A 17,519-nucleotide genomic window follows, 5' to 3' on the forward strand; every position below is an offset into this window, starting at 1 on the left:
AATTCTTTACTGGCTTGATTTCCTTGAATTTATCTTTTCTGAAGTCTTATTATGGTTATGTCAATATTGATTATGTTGAGCTTTTACAGAAAAGATTAAAAACTAAGGGGCCTTTTGTTTCAATGTAAAAAATTTTCTTTGGGAAAATAATTTCAACAAATCATTTTCCAGGAAAATATTTGTTTTCTCAATTTTTATGTGTGTGGTTAATTTTTTGAAATATATTTCCATCAATAATATATCCATTAGACATACCTGTCACCCTTCTCTCCTGCCTCCACCACCACAATGTTACACCACAACTACCACAGACAACTCTCCTCAATTACTTCTATACTACCAAGAAGATAACAGCCACAAGAAGAGCTGAGATTACTGTCCAAATTAACCTTGATCAATATTGAAGAATTAAATAAGACATGAAAATAGAATCAAATTTCACAAGACAGTTTACTGCAAAATCTGTTCAAAGATCTGAAAGATCTCATCAAGAATCATGACGCAAATTGCAAAATAAAAATCTGGAAAATTGATAGTGAATGGTGAAATTGTTCATCCCTTCCTCTATAACGGATCTGGAAATTTCATTTCTTTTCTATAAAACTCTCCTTGAATTGTCTTCTTTAGCCAATCCGCATCTTTTCCTATGCAGATCCTATTTCCATTAATTAATCTAATTCATTTTTGCGGGCCTCCCATGAGAATGTTTTGGAGGATGTGCAATAGGTGAGCTTTTGATTGTATGTAGGGAAAGAAGAATATGAAATTAACAGAGTGGCTGGAGGCAAAGGTGTTGGTGACGTTGCCGGCGAAGTATGCCAGAGCAATTTCCTGAAGGCTTATGTCTAAGTTGTGGTGATGGAGTACTACTTTTTTGAAGAGACAATAGATGCCACAAACAAAGGCCAAAGATACAAGAAGTGTAGGTGGAAAATAACTTCAGAAGGTTCACAACTGAAGTTATTTTGCATCAACTGATGTAAAAGATTTTGCAAGGGAAATGATTTTCTCTGGATTAATTGAATCAAACACTGGAAAATTAGGAAATTATTTTCCGGAAAAGATTTTCCTTTGAAACAATCAGACCTCAACTGCTGTTTTGCAAGCTTGAATTTTTGAACTCCTGATAATGTTCAGCTTACTGACTTACAATAGATGAGTATATATTTTTAATATTAATTGAAGGTTCTCTCTTCCCCATTGCTTTTTAGAAATACTTATTCTTGTCATCATGTTTCCTTCTAATGTTCTGTTCCCCTTGAGTTTTCTTCCTAGGGCTCGTAGATGAGGAGATAATTTAAAGAAAGTGTGCTATTATACTGTTTTCTTCTCAGTCTCATGATATATATTTGTGGTTCTCTGTGTATTTTGTTTTCGATGTTGGAGTTAGTTGGAAATCAGAACCTGAAAGTCTTCAAATTTGCAGGTTCTTCTTTTCTCAACAATGACTAGGCTGCTTGATGTCATGGAGGACTATCTTTGCTGGAAGCAATATAAGTATCTACGCTTAGACGGACACACATCTGGAGGTGATCGAGGAGCGCTGATTGAGCAGTTCAATCAACCTGGTTCTCCATTTTTTATATTTTTACTTAGGTAATCAGCTGCCTGGGCAGCCATCTAGAAGAAAAATGAATTAACAAAGTCTATGTCAAGTTAAGCACTGTGAACAGATTTTCAAAAATTAAATAATGTTGCTATCGAGTTGACATGCTTAATTGCTGGCAAGGAAATCTGCTGATGACTTCCACTTAAGAGTCCAAAGTGTACAGGATTTGTTTGCATACCAAAGGGAAGTTTGCTTTCTTCTATTATTGGTGAACGCTATCTAAGGGTTGGTTTAAATTATCCCCTTGCAGTGTATTAATTCAGAGGTAATGGTACCATTGGCTTCATTTTTGGAGCCAAGACTCCTTGGAAGACATAGCAAAGTTAAGACTTCTATTTGCGTGCTACTAGGTTGGCGGAAGAATAATATTAAGAGTTACTGTTTGATTTAAATGCTAGCACATAGAGTATTTTAATTTGGTTCAGAAGACTTCAAGTATGTCTTTAGGACTGGTTGCATGGATCCTGTTAATCCCTTTTTTTTTCTCATTTTTTTCCCCGGTAAGCCATAGACTACCTTAACCTAACCCTGCCTTATCCCTTGTAATTTTGAATAACTTGGGGAAGCTGTTCGTTCAATATAAGCAGAATTGCTGACCATTTTAATAAGCATGTTTAGTTTGAGTTAGAGAAAATAAAATAAAATAATGATCTATTTCATCTTACAAACAAAAGATAATCTACTAATTGCAAAGATACCAAATAACCTTAGTCGTATAAGTATGGGATAAAATAATTTTTTTTTAAACTGAATTCATTAGTTATAGGCACATTGCTGCTTTATTTCCAAGATATATGATCTCTTAGTTTAGGAAAAACAATAACAGATAGAATTGTCTTATATAAAAAGATTTTTTATTTGCCTAAGTAAAATATTATTGCTTACAATAGTGTTGATTTTGTGATGATATTGGGACAATTTGGAGGCTTTGTCCTCTGATTTCTTAAGATACACCCTTGAGGAGTCTCAGAAGACCTAAGTGGTTTGCTTGGGCAATTTTTCATACGTGTCTTCAGAGAAGCCTGGCCTTTTATTCATGTTATTCTATTGCATGTGCACATATTCTATAATTCATGCATACACAGTTTTCTGCTGCTTATCAAGGTGTGTACCAAGCATTTTGTAGGTTCATGGAGACAAAGCATGAAAGTTTTGCCCTGTTTTATCTTTATATCCCTCTACATGCATTGTGACATATGCTATGCGTTCTCTCTAACAATAAACTACTTCATGTCTTACCAGTATTCGAGCTGGAGGTGTTGGGGTTAATCTCCAAGCTGCTGATACTGTGATAATTTTTGACACAGATTGGAATCCTCAGGCAATTTATTGATGCAACTCCTTGCTAGCATTTTTCCATCATTTGAACTTCAATGTTTATTTCCTAAAACGTGTTAATCCATTTCTACTTTCACACAGGTTGATCTGCAAGCACAGGCAAGAGCTCATAGGATTGGACAAAAGAGAGATGTTCTTGTTCTTCGACTTGAAACGGTAAATCACTTGATCGCTTGTTTTATCTTGATCGCTTAAAGAGTATCACTTGATCGCTTGTAGTTTCTTCTCAAGAATGAATAAATTACTTGTTTGGTGATGGGTGGTTGCTCTTATAATGTGATACTTGGGTTACCTTTGTGATATACCTAAAATCTCAATCTTGTTCCTGTTGGCTCTTTTTGGACTTTATCAGGTGGTTTGAGTTGCAGTGTTTTGAAACAGTTCACCATTTATTGATAAATGTTACAATCTCAACTGCATAGATTTCTGACCATTTTTATCCTTTTCTTCTTATTGGTTTGTCGAATATATGATGTTCACTGAAAGGTATATCCTAGTTCAGGATCTTCCTCTCCTCATTGGCAGTTTGCTATAGTCGCTTCTTTTATAGTAGATAAATAGTGCATGTAATACAAATTGGAAGAAAATGTAGTGAAGATGTTTGGAACCTAGGTATTTACTGAGGCTCATAACTAAATTTCAAATTTTATAAAACAAATGATAATTTTTTTTGGATAAGAATGAGAACTATTATTTTGCTTGCGTTTATTGAGAATTTAAGTTCCAATTAATTTGATCTAATAACAATCACGACCTTGTGGTATTTGTAGAAATTACATGTGTGCAGCATATACGTTCAAATTATTAATTGGGAAAATTGTTCTGTTGTCTAATTGTTTGAGGCACATACATATTTGTGGGTGTCTGAAAAATAGACGTTGTGATGTAAGGCAAAGCCTGAATAAGTCTTAGTAAACAAGAAAAGCTGTATGTGTACGTGAATCTTGCAATGTATTTGCTGCCTTTAAACTCTGTAGAAATTGGATGTGCAACTTTTCACATTGAGCAATTTGAATGGTTGAGATTGTGATTGCTTGAATGTTTGTGCGATTCATAATGTGTTTTTTTTCCAATATCTAGGCACCTCAATTTTCAACTGAGACTAAACAGTTAATATGGTTACATCATTCTTTTCCTATCAATCCATTGAGGCCCTTAAATGCACTTAGTTTTAACTGCTGAAAATGGTCTGATTATGGTCACTACTGAATGCTGTCCCTGCTCACAAGTACGTTGTTCATAGAATTGCTGATCAATGTGGTTAATAGTAAATTGGCTGCTTTCCCTGAAGGATGATGCAAATCCTATTAAACACTTGTAAAATGTTATGGTGCGTCAGTCTTCCATCTTGTCCAGTCTCTGGACTCATTAATGCATCAAATAGAACTTAATGTCTACAGATTCATTAACGTATCAAACAGAATAAATGTCTGAAGGGCATGGTCCACAATTAACATTTCCAAATAATGTATGTCTTTACTTTTTCTGCTTTTCTTTTCCCATTGTATTAATTTATTTGTTTTGGCTTGGTTCAACAATTTACGTTTACAATTTTCTCTAAAGCTGCATCATTTCTGTTCCTGTGTCAAGGTTCAAACTGTAGAGGAACAAGTAAGAGCTTCAGCAGAACACAAACTAGGAGTTGCAAATCAGAGCATCACTGCCGGCTTTTTTGATAATAATACCAGGTTTTTGTTGAACTGCTTGATGAAATCTTATTATCAATTGTGTATCCATAATTCCCTTAGTTGCATGCTAACCTTTTAGCCAATCAACAACAGTGCAGAAGATAGAAGAGAATACTTGGAGTCCCTTCTGCGGGAGTGCAAGAAGGAAGAAGCTTCACCTGTTTTGGGTGATGATGCTTTGAATGATCTTATAGCCCGCAGGTTGGTTTCCTTCTCTGGCTTATTGAATAATTTGGTCTTACATATTCGTAAATTGCCTGGTTACGAAGTATGTAAGGTTGGCAATTGCTGGCATTAAAGTCCAAAACAGTGGGTTTAGCTTTTAAATTGACACATCTTGTCTGTGGCTGAAAAATGTGACCGAGTTATTTGCTTTTTTCTGAGATAATGAGTTCTAAGTACTGGGCATACATATTTAGTGAGTTGTATTGTTTGGATCTCTTTGCAATTAAGATTACTTTTTGCAAATTTCTTATGTCTCATGGATGAATCCTGTTTGTAATCTGTGGCTCCAGTTTTTCTTTTTGCATCTGGCTGCAAATTTTTGACACTCCGGCTGCAGCATTTCAAATAAACTGTTGTCTGGCTTACTGTATTTTGGTCATCTCTAATGATAATTTTGTGTTGCAGTGAATCAGAAATTGATATATTTGAATCGGTCGACAAAAAAAGGCGAGAAGAAGAGATGGTAATTTGAGAATTCTTGCCATTTCCTGTTTATCCATGGTCCCTTTAGTTTCCATTATCATTAAGTTTTTTGCTTCTTTTCTTAATTTTGAGTGCTACAAACTCTGCAGGGGGCATGGAGGAAGCTGGTCATAGAGAGTGGGGCTGAAGATCGTGAGTGCTTACCTCCCTTGCCTTCTCGACTTCTCACTGATGACGACCTCAAATTATTCTATGAAGCAATGAAGATATCTGAAGCACCACCACAAGTGGTGGCTTCTAATAGTGGAATGAAAAGGAAGAGTGATTACCTTGGGGGCCTTGATACTCGCCAGTATGGAAGAGGAAAACGAGCGAGAGAGGTTGGTGCATGACTTTCTAATGTTTGACTAAGCATATGCTAGGCATTCCCAAATGAATTAGCATCGCATGGTCAATGCTTGTGCAATTTACTAAATTTATAGTTGTGTCTTGATTGCGTTCAAGTATACATCCTTGAAATGGTAGTGAGAAAATGGTATCACATTCTATTAAGCTACTAGCTAATGTATAGTTCTGCTTCTCCCTCAGTCCTGAAATTTCAATTGCATTTTGTGAATCCACCTTATTTTTTTACTAATGGAAAGATGTGTGATGATTGTGCTCTATGTTTCAATTTTGCCCCTGTTTAAGCTTCATCCTGTATGTATTATACGGTTGCGTCATTATATGTAGACCTGAAGATAACATAAACATGATGGACCGGAAATATAGAAATGTTGAGGCCTGTGGACTTATCATGCAGAGTGTTGTTTCCTTCTAATGTGCTAGTAACATGCCATCAAATGCTTTATTTTTCTTGGAAAGTAAACTTTTGGGGCCCTCTTAGTGACCCACCAAAAAATAAAGTATGTGGTTATGTATAAAGGGTATAGAGTGGAAAGTGATAAAAGTGTTCTTTTCCATTTTAGGTAAGGGATGATAATTTTGGTACAAACCAAAAAGGAAATAATGAAACGTTTTGTGGGATGGAGAGAGAGTACTGGTTAATTAGCAACAAAATACAAGGGCAGTTATGGAGTTGGTAGTTTCGATGGGAGCTAAAAGGCAGAGAGACCACCAGACACAATGGTGCTATCCTTTTCATTCTGTAGGATGGATGGATATAGTCAGTTTGCCCCAACTGTCATGTTTGTGTTTCACTTTGGTGGTGTCTGTTTGGATAACAAATAAAAGATATTAGTAATGATGTGTCTATTTGGAGTTATTTAAAGTGGGGGTAAACCATATAGATTTTAAATCACCAGTTATTAGGCAAGCAAAAACTCAAAACTCGCATAACATTGATTGATGGGCATGCATTGTTCATTTTCTAGTAAAGAAATAGGAGAAGCTTATTTGCAGTAAGGGAACAAAATGATTTTATGAGTTGGATATTGCTGCATAGTGCTTTGGTATTCAAGTATTATGGGACAAAATGAATTTATCAGTTGGATATTGCTGAATAGTGCTTTGGTATTCAAGTCTTGTGGGAACAAAATGAATTTATTAGTTGGATATTAGTGATTAGTGCTTTGGTAGCCAAGTATTATTGAAATTCCCTTGCTGTTAATAATTGTTGGTGCGTTTTGTAATTAGGTACGATCCTATGAAGAGCAATGGACTGAGGAAGAATTTGAAAAAATGTGCCAAGCTGATTCACCAGGATCCCCTCAAGTGAAGGAGGAGATCATAGAAAAGAAATTGTCAGCCGTTATTAGTGACTGTGTCATGTTGACTGGTGAAACACAGGCACAGATGCCACAGCAACCACTGAACCCTATTGTTCAGCCAGCGGCAGAACCAAGCAAAGAGGTAACTCCACCATCTAAACGCGGACGTGGTAGGCCAAGAAGAACACCAACTACTACGGAATTATTGCCCTCTCCAGGGGCTCTTCTAGCATCTTCTGGAGTACAACCAATGAATGCTATGCCCAAGACGGAAAATGTCTCCTGCTCTCAGGTGGTTTCTCTTTCTGAAGGTTTGCAAGATTTGGCTCCTGAGAACAGCTTCACTGTGACTGTCCAGCAAATTGTCGTGGGAAGTGATCCTGGAGTGCAGTCAGTTTCTCTACCTCCTGTTACTCCTGCAGTTCCGCCTACTACTCTTCCGTGCCCTTCCACACCTGTACAAGGAAGGGGCCGAGGTCGTAAGGCACAATCTGCTGGAGAAGCCCCAAGACGTAGAGGTAAGAGACTGAATACTGTAGTTGTTCCTTCTCCAACACTGACAGCAATAAGCAAGCCTGAGTTTGAGACCCTGGTAGAAGGAGCTTCAAGCTCTTTGAGAGCCTGTAATCCTGATCCTGCATCTCAACCTTCAAATGCGGTACACAATACTGAAAAACGGACTCTGGTTTCACATGTTCCTCTTCTGTCATCTTCTGCGATGAGCAAATCAGACTTGGGATCTCAAGAAGTGTCTGTTTTGAACTCAACAATGCCAGTTTCTGATGCTTTTCCCTGCTCTTTGGTTATGGCTGCTCCAAATTCCTCAAGTATACCTACTGATGCTTTTCCTAGTTCTTTGGTCACTGCTGGTGTTACTCAACAAGATCCCCTTGCAAGGACTGCTCTTGCTGTTAATCCAGTCCCAGCTCCTCCTTTTCCTTCTGTTATTTCTGGTTCACAGTCTACTGCCCTTGCCCATCCTGCACCAGCGCGAGGCAGAGGACGAGGCTGCAAGGCTCAAAGTGGAGCAGAGGCACCTAGACGCAGAGGAAAGAGACAGAATCTTCAAACACCTGTTTCTTTTGAAGTATCAATTGATCAGGATCCAAGATCAGTTGAACCTCCTGAAAAAAAATCCAGGGTGTCTGTTGGGAGGAGGCCCACCACGAGAAATAAGCAGGAGCATGATGGTTTGAAACAGGCAAATGTCTCGGTTCCTTCCCAAAGTATTACTGATTCTGTGATTGGAAAATTTGATACTAGGCCAGAAAATGGGGCTCAAAAACCAACGGACATTACCCAGTTAGATGCATCTAAAAACTTTGTGGATTCTGTTGGACCCCTTGTTGATAATAAGCAGGATAATGGAGTTTTGAAACCAGTTAATATTGTTCAAACAGTTGCATCTCAAGGCAGTGCAGAACCTTCTTCCGATGAAATGAATAAAGATCATGAGAATCAAACTCAAGATAAAACCAATTCTATACTGTCAAATGCATCTCAAAACATGAAGTATCTTCCTATGGGTCAAGTTTGTGATGGTAAACCAGAAAGTGAAGTGAGACTAATAAACAGCGGCAACTCTGATGCATCCAGGGTATTTACTGATCCTCCCACGATTAAAGAAGGTAAAGATGAGACAGAAAGTGAAGGTAGGAGACTTAAAGATATCCAATTGGATTTATCTACTGGATTTGGGGATTCTTCAGTCGCAAGCATAAGCCAGTATAAACAGGGGAATACAGCTGAGAAAGAGATGAACATTATACTGTCTGATCCATGTCAGAGCAGAGAAGATGGTACCCCAGCCCAAGCTAGTGAGGCGGAGGATAACAGAACCGATAAATCAGCTTGTGATGTTGAGGCTGATGCATCTCAGTTCATTGCAGATCCTTCCAGGGGACACAGGCAGGAGAGTGAAGCCGAGGGGCAAGCAAATACCGGTCAAATGGTTGCATCTCAAAGTTTTTTAGATCCTGCTGGAGTACAAGTTAATACTAGTGTGCAAAAGAATGATGCTCCCATAGTGGATAATGTTGTGGAATTGGATTCATCTCAAAATATTGCATATTCCCCAGCTGTTGAGGTCCAGGATAATCAGGGAACAGAAGCTCAGAAGGACATTGATATTCAATTGGAAACTGCTGCTATACTTTCTGGATCAGTTCCCATAATTGAGAGTGCAGATGATAGGTGTTGCTGTGAACATAGGAAGGAAGTTGAGGATGAGATGGAAGAGGAGAACAGAACTGATACATCAGCTTGTGATGTTGAGTCTCATGCATCTCAGTTCATTGCAGATCCTTCCAGGGGACGGGGGCAGGAGAGAGAAGCTGAGGGGCAAACAAATACTGGTCAAACGGATGCATGTCAAAGTGTCTTAGATCCTGCTGTTGTACAAGTTAATGCAAGTTTGCAAAAGAATGATTCTCCCATAGTGGATAATGTTGTGGAATCAGATTCACCTCGAAACATTGCAGATCCCTTAGATGTTGAGTTCCAGGATAATCAGGGAACTGAAGCTCAGAAAGACACTGATATTCAGTCAGATACTACTGCTATACTTTCTGGGTCAGTTCCCATAATTGAGAGTGCAGGTGATAGATGTCGCAGTGAACGTGGGAAGGAAGTTGGGTATGAGATGGAAGAGGTGGAGAGCTCCTTTTTGGATCTACATCCAACTATTTCAGCTTCAGTCACCCCAGTTTCTGGTCTGTTGCACAGATCTGTTGATCAAGCTAAAACTGAGGAACAGGTTGCAAAAGATTCTTTTCCAGATCCAGGCTGTGTGTCAGCTCCGCCAACAAAGGAAAATGCAGCTCGAGATAAAAACGTTGCTTTGAAAAAGTCTGATGATTTCTGTGCAGAACTTGAAACTAAAAAAGAAGAAATCAAGGAGGCAGGTGTAAATGATTTTCTTGCCTTAAAGCCTGAGGTGGATGCGAAAATTCTCTTGCAAGAAAATTCACATTCTTTGGTGGTGGTTGAACCGATTGTTGTAGCCTCAAGCTCTAGTGTGTGCAATCCTGAAAATCAATCAGGTAAGGAGCGTGCAAAAAGTAAGTTTCTGGATGATTCCGTTGTTTCAGACCCTGGATTGACTGAGAATACAATTTACTCTGACAAAGGTGCAGACAACCCACTTTTGCTGATGTCAAGTGATTCAGACCTTTTGACACTGAATGATCAAAGGTGTGATGGTAAGACTTGTGCAACTGTACCAACTTTTGCATCGATGGGTTCAAGTGGTGCAGTTGTTATGTTTGAAAATCCAAGTGGAAAGCTTAGTGATGGAGAAGTTGAGCAAAAGGGCTCTGTTGACAGATCTCAAACCTCAGATTTATTGGAAGAGGGAACAACTGCTCCTGATTCTGAGATTTTGGAGGATATATCTGAGATTCATTCTAAGAAAACATTCCCCGAAGAGAACAAGAAGCAAGACAATCTTCTGAGTCAGGATTCTGTTTCAGTTTTATTTTCTGCTGAGAATGTGGCTTCTGTACTGGATAATGCTCAAAATAAGTCACAGGATATATGTCAAAATGTAGATGGAAATGATCCAGAGAGCAAAGGTTCTGGTTTGGATGAGGTCGTCTTGTTCAAGCATGAGTTGACTCGTGCTGGGGAAATCAAGCAAAAGGATTCTGCTTTTGATGGACCCCAAACCTCAGATTTGTTGAACGAGGCAATAGCTGCTTCTGATTCTGGGGCTTTGACAGAGATATCTCATTGTGATAAAATTGCCACAGATCAGTATGAGAAGCAAGACACTGTTCCGTGTCAGGATTCGATTTCAGTTGTATCTTCTATTGAGAATGTGGTTTCTGTTGTGGATCAAGCTCCAGAAAACTCACAGGACACATGTCAAAAGGAAGATGGAAATGACCTTAAGAGGAAAGCTACTGGTTTGGTTGAGGTTTCTGTATTAAAGAATGAGTTGACCATGACACTGGAAACTTCATCTCAAACTCTGAGAGCTTCAGAAGTGGCTCCGGTATTAGATACTACTGTAAAAGAAACTAGGAATCAGGCCACAGAAGAGGATGCTAATGGACGGGGGAGTAAAGATTCTTCTGTAATGGAGTCTGTTGTTCCTAAGCCTGAAGTGTCAGAGGTTGAAGCTTGTCCTGGGAAAGCAGATGCTGAAGGGCTTCAAAGCAGAGGCTGTTTTGTGGAGAGTGCCAATGCTCCTGTTTCAATGTATGGCATAGCAAATAACCAATCTTTGGTTCAAAATACATCCTCCACCCGTTCATCTCTTGAAATTGAAGAAGTGGTAGCTGATCTTCCAAATGAAGAATGTGTGAAACAGGCTGATGATCAATTTCAGGTGGGACAGGTTGGAACAACTATAACTGAGGCTTTTGTTCCAGCACCTGATAGCGGTGATTTTGTTAGTAAATCATCATCAATGATTGTTACTGAGCTAAGAGAGGATTTTGAGGTGAAAAAATCTTCAATTACTTGTGATGGAACAACTGAAGAGAAGTCTGATTTTCAAGCTAGTGAAGATTATGCAACTGAAGTGCTAGAGACCAGGAATATGGAGGTTGAACCAGATGCAAGCCTTGCATTTGAGACCTTTAAGGGCATAGAAGAGAGGGTTGTTTCAAATGCTGAAATAAATGTCACCAGTCATAGTCCCAATGAAGGAAAATCTGAAAATTTGGTTGACTCCAAAATTATCGAAGAAAAGCCTGTGAAGGATATTGATAGAGAAGTTACTGAATTTACCGTGCAGACTAGCAACTTGAAGGATGATCTGCCTGAGATGGCTGAGGTTGATTGTGATTCTAGAACAGATGATTCAGGAAAACATGAAAGCCAAGACAGCATACTAGAAAAGGACTCTGCTACAACTGCTATGGTAAGTGGTGCTCAAACTTTGGAGGAAATGACATCCTCAACTTGTTTAGTGCTCGAGACAAACAGACTTAATGGTAATAATGAGCAATCTGAAAATGAGGCAGACTTGCAACATTTTGAAGAAATCATTCCAATTAATATTAGTAAAGAGGTCAGTGTATCCTGTATGAAGAGTGTTAATTTGATTGATGCTCTACCAGAGATGGCTGTGGGTGAAGATGATTCTAAACGAGCTGATTCTGAGATACTTGCAGCCACTGACCACATTCTAGAAAATGTTTCTGTTTCAACACTTGAGGCAACTAGAGTGCAAAATTTGGAGGAAACAACACCATCAACCATTTTAGTGCTTGAGACAGAAGGTTTAGTTGTTCAGCCTCCGAAAAAGAACTGCGACGAGCAATCTGACAAAGATATCGAAATGGTAGAAGATGGAAGTGTCCCTGATTTAAGCGCATCTTCCATTGCAGCAGCCGAGTGTTGTGAAATTGATACCAAGTCTGCCACTAATTTGCTGGAGAATATGGTTGATTCCATACAGAGTGCTGAGGAAGAAGCATCTCTGCCCTTGGAAATAGCTAGTCAAGATGTCACACCTGCTGAAGTGGCTGAGAAGTCCGAGATTGGATCTGGTAGAAATTTTGTAGCTGAAGCACATGGGAGCGAAAATGCTGAAATGGATGACACTCTGGTTGCTGCTGCTGAAGCTAGTGAACCTAAACCTTATGTGAACTTAGGGACAACTGAAAGTAAAGATGCTTCTACTAATATGGAGAACATGGCTGGTTTCAGACAGAACATTGAGGAAGAAGCACCTCAGGCACCTCCATCCATGGAAATAGCTAGTGAAGATGTTACACCTGCTGAAACTCTTGCAGACAAGTCTGAGGTAGGATCTGGAAGAGATGATGATGATGAAGTAAAAGGCAGCAAAAGGGCTGAACTGGTCAAAGTAGTAGTTACAGATGCTGAAGCTAGTGAACCTCAACCTTGTATGGATGCTGGAGCACCTGAAAATAAAGATGGTTCTGCTAATTTGTTGGAGAACAGGGTTAATTCCAGACAGAGCAGTGAGGACGAGGCATCCTCATCGTTGGAAATAGCTAGTCAGGATGCTACGCCTGCTGAATTTCTTGCGGAGAAGTCTGAGATCGGATCTGGAGGAGATTTTGTAGCTGGAGTACAAGGAAGTGGAAGGACTCAACTGGACAAAACTGTTGTTGCAGATGCTGAAACTAGTGAAACTCAACCTCACACTTATGGGGAAGCCTCTGAAAGTGAAGATAGTTCTGCTAGTTTGTTGGACAAAATAGTTGATTCCAGACAGAGCATCGGGGAAGAAGCTTCTTTGTCCTCAGTAATGGCTAGCCAAGATGTTACACCTGCTGAAGTTTTTGTGGAGAATTCTGAGAATGGATGTGGTAGAGAATCTGTAGCTGCTGTACAAGGGACCAGTAGAGCTGAACTGGACAAAACTGTTGTCGCATATACTGAAGCTAGTGGACCTCAACCTTGTACAAATCAGGGAGCATCTGAAAGTAAAGATGGTTTACAACAGCTTGTTGAAGAGTACTCGGACATGGCTAGTGATATGTAGTCTTCGCTTCGGACATGCCACATTACAATTCCTGGTTGGTTATAATCCAGATATTCTTTAGACTTTGGACTTTGTGACTCTATCCTGATATTGAAAGGAGTTTGGCTGGCTTATCGTTCAATTTCTTGAATTTAGATCTGCTGTGTGGTATTATTAGTCTTTATTTGCTGCCTATACTATAGTAGTGATTCCCAACGAAGAAGAGGGGGAAACATGAATTGAATGTATAGTTCGCACTTTTAATGATCTACTGACTCATGTACAGTGTTCCGACTTGGATGTTTAAGTTCAGTTGAAGTGTTCTCCAATCTTTATCCGGGTTTGACTTGGATGTATATGCCTCTTCTTTTGTGTCTCACTCGTTGCATTTCTTGCTCCATCCTAATTCATTTTTTGTCCTTATGCTACAGTTAACTCTTTTTTTTTTTTTTTCCGTTTCTGTTTGCAGTTTGGAAGCATTTGGTCAATTCGTGGGTGGCTTTTTCTTTCGGGTTGTGATTCAATTGTTGGTTGGCTTTGAGGCTCCAAAAATCCTGCTCTGGTATAGCTGTCCATCTGTGTGTGCTCTAATAATTTCTAACAATGTTTTCCATGCACGATACACTGAGGAGAGTTGGCTTGAAAGCATGATTATTTTTCCCTGTTTTTCATTAGAGTATTTCCTTTCTGGTGGAAATAATTGCGCTATTGTTTTCTTCTAGGTGGTTAATTGCTATTCTGTGGTTGGGACCGCAAATGCCATTTTGTTGATTTGATCACACAGCCACTTGGATGGCTGTGAATATGAAGTCTCTCTCTCTCTCTCTCTCACATGCTATAATTTGATGGCCATTAAGGCGGGAAGGATCAGATTTGCTATTTGCTCTCCCAAATTTTGTAGCTTGCTTGTACATCTTCTCTGAACGGGATTTTACTCTTTCCCTTGGGGATGGAAAAAACAAACATGTACTAAAACGCACAAAAAGCATGTCTACAAATCCTTGATCGAGAGAATGTTTTATGTGCTTGTCGCTTTACAAATCTGCAAATTCATGTGGTGTATAGATTTTCATATACTCTTGCCCCTTGTGTCACTGGCTTGGCGAAATGTTTGTTGTTCCAATTGTCTTCTCTCTCCCTCCATTCCAGTAAAAGAGAATATTTGAACACAGACCAATGTTTGTTTGCTTTAGCGGGATGTAATTTTTTTTCATCAAAATTTCATCCGACATCTCAATCTTTATCCTTCAAATGAAACCGGGAAAGATGCGTATGATTTTGCCATGTGATTTTAAATCGTGAATGCATCACCGACACGAGCTCATCTCTGATTTGCTATTTGTTTCCTCTCTTCTATTGGCTGTCCGCATTAGGAGGTTCAAAAGAAGGTGTTATGAAAAACTAGAGCTGCCTGCGGTGATGGAAGCTAAAATTTGTTTGAATAGGGTGGGAAAAAATTTTGTTTATTTTGTGAAATTTTCTGAACATTAATATGATGACTAGATAAAAGTTAGATCCTTTTGTCTTGTTCCTTATTTGGTCTCAACGATGTGGACATGATGCTTTCTTGTGAAGCTTTTTGGGTATCTTTTCATTGTTTTAGGAAATGTCTTTTGGAATTTAAGAAAGAATCATGTGTTTTGAATCTTGATTTATTTCTCTCAAGATTGTCTCTAACCCAGAGGCAGAGGTACGGACAAGGAATATAGAAAGTTTGGGAGTGGGAGAGTTTGAAAATGTTTGTACATTATTTTGGTTTAATTTAAGCAAGTGGAAGAAGGGGAAGAGAGAAGATTGTATAAATCACATTAAAAAAAATAAAAAAGGAAAAGAGAGCTTGTATCACATACAAAAGTACCTGTTTACAATGGAAGATGAAGAGTAGACATTCTTAGGGAGAAAGGAAAAAGGAAAAGAATAAAATTATGAAAATTAATAGTAAAGCATGTCTTGACGTGCATTCAAAATTAAAATGGATCCATTGTTGCATGTTAAAAAAATATATATTGAAACTTAAATAAGAAACAACAATGGACATCAGATGTTGAAATTTTAACATTCACAAGGTCATGGGAACTAATAAATCAGAGTAATCATAATTTGACATCAAGATTGGAGGATGTCCATCGTTCTTAATGTAACCTAGATGGGTTAATACTATTTATCACAATTCTTTAACATAATCTGGCATTTTATCAACCCTGGAACAAATCCACTTAATCAACCAAGCAACCAAAGTGTGGATGTCAAAATTACATTTCATGGAATATATTTTATAAACAATTCATGAGTTGAATCTCTTTAATCTTTGTTTTAGCATTTCTTTAGCAAATACTTCTTATTTCCCAAAATCATCCACTCAACATATTGTTCTTCCTAAATTCAATGGAACTCCAGAATTAAACACCCTGAAATACATTATTCAAAGAATATATCCATAAGGACGTCAATGGTGCCCTGATGATTCTACAAAAGCTCAAAAGTACTATGAACTCTTTTTTCTTGACGCTGAATCTATGGAAATTCTTTATAGATTGGACAATAGAAATCTAAACCATATAGCCTTTTCAAAATGTATAATTAAGAAGGTTTGTAAGCCTAATGAATAGGCTTCTCTTTATTCCAAAAAGAAATTTTTTGTTCGAGTTATTCCAAATGGATATACATATCAGGATTACAAAATGGCTTGGTACAGAGCCTTTCTATTTCGGCCATTTGATCAGAATCATTCTTGGTTTTCACTTTTGATCAAATGGCTGAAACAGAAACGCTCTATACCAAGCCATTTTGTAATTCTGATATGTATATTCATCTAAAATGAATCGGCTAGAAGATTTCTTTTTGGAATAAAGAGAAGCCCATTCAATAGGCTTACAAACCTCCTTAATTATGCATTTTGAAAAGACTATTTGGCTTGGATTTCTATTGTCTGGTTTATAAAAAATGTTCACAGATTCAGAGTCAAGAAGAATGAGTTCATAGCACTTTTGAGTTTTGTAGAATCATCAAGACACCATTGACATCCTTCTAGATATATCCTTTGAATAAGGTGTTTTAGGTTGTGTAGTTCTGGGATTTCATTGAATTTAGTAAGAACAATATGTTGTTGAGTGGATGATTTTGTGAAACAAGAAGTAGTTGCTGAAGAAAAATTTTGAGATTGGGATTGTTTCTGAGGCGGTTTTGAAAATGAAAGAGTTTGAGAACATGGAAGTGGAGGAAAACCTTGAAAAGCTTAAAATTGGTTTGAAACTGGTATTGAATTCATAGTCTTAGGCGGATTGAATTCTTGGAATTCTTTCTTTATCTTTATTGTGTTTTGAAACGCTCATTTTTCCCTGTCAAAAATTGTTTTGTTAGAAAACCAGGAAGTGAATTATTTTCTCATTCGATGAATTCAATTTCAAAATCAAATACTGATAAAATAGCTTGCCATATGATAGAAATTTATTTTGAAATAATATTTTGCACATCTTTTTGAAAAACTTCTTTTGCAGATTTACAATCAATTCTCAAAAGGAATATTTTATTGTATAAATCATCTTGAAATTTTAAAATATAAAATACTATTGATAAAATTTCTTTTTTAATAGTAGAATAGCTCTTTGGGGTCTAAGCCAGACTCCTGAATGAAACCTAACTAATTGTTCTATTGACCTTGAGATTTTTGTTTTAGAGGTATCCATTTCTACTATCATGAATGCGGATGGATGAGAAATTCCTAAACATGATAGTGATCTAACTTTTTTCTGTCATCTTTCCTAAATAAGATGTGAACTATATGAGTATGTTGATTAGACTGTGCTGGTGGATTTTTCTGTCATCTTTGAAATAATGGAGCACAAATTTGGCAAAATTTTGAAAAGAAATTTAAATTTTTAAGGTTTGAAGTGGAGGATGCACTAATGATACTACTTGTTCATTTAAAAGAGTCCATTTTTTTTTTTTGTAAAAATTTGCATAGTCTTTGTTCCACAAAATGGGTCTGTGAGACCTTGAAATTCTACTTGTCTTTATAACTCTTATTTGAACTTACTTGCTTTGAATTCTTGGTTGCTTTACTGGTTTAATCATGGGTTTTACCT

General features: G+C 37.8%; 1 protein-coding gene across 5 annotated transcripts in view; it reads left to right on the forward strand.

Moving 5' to 3' along the window:
• LOC113718232 (uncharacterized) overlaps nt 1-14,605 on the forward strand; it is a 31,011-nt gene extending 16,406 nt beyond the window's left edge. For 4 of the 5 annotated variants that reach the window (XM_072053688.1, XM_072053703.1, XM_072053694.1 and 1 more), the window contains exons 25-34: nt 1,427-1,596; nt 2,852-2,930; nt 3,029-3,103; nt 4,538-4,635; nt 4,729-4,836; nt 5,266-5,323; nt 5,433-5,663; nt 6,919-13,489; nt 13,904-13,996; nt 14,157-14,605. In XM_072053688.1, coding sequence (XP_071909789.1) covers nt 1,427-1,596; nt 2,852-2,930; nt 3,029-3,103; nt 4,538-4,635; nt 4,729-4,836; nt 5,266-5,323; nt 5,433-5,663; nt 6,919-13,455 — 7,356 coding nt within the window. In that variant the 3' untranslated portion in view covers nt 13,456-13,489; nt 13,904-13,996; nt 14,157-14,605. Of the gene's footprint in view, nt 1-1,426; nt 1,597-2,851; nt 2,931-3,028; nt 3,104-4,537; nt 4,636-4,728; nt 4,837-5,265; nt 5,324-5,432; nt 5,664-6,918; nt 13,788-13,903; nt 13,997-14,156 lie in introns of all 5 variants that reach the window. The other variant, XM_072053691.1, reaches the window with a different exon arrangement.
• Nucleotides 14,606-17,519: the final 2,914 nt, after the last annotated feature.

Source organism: Coffea arabica, chromosome 1e (genome assembly GCF_036785885.1).
Source record: "Coffea arabica cultivar ET-39 chromosome 1e, Coffea Arabica ET-39 HiFi, whole genome shotgun sequence".
In the NCBI taxonomy this organism is placed as follows: Eukaryota; Viridiplantae; Streptophyta; class Magnoliopsida; order Gentianales; family Rubiaceae; genus Coffea; species Coffea arabica.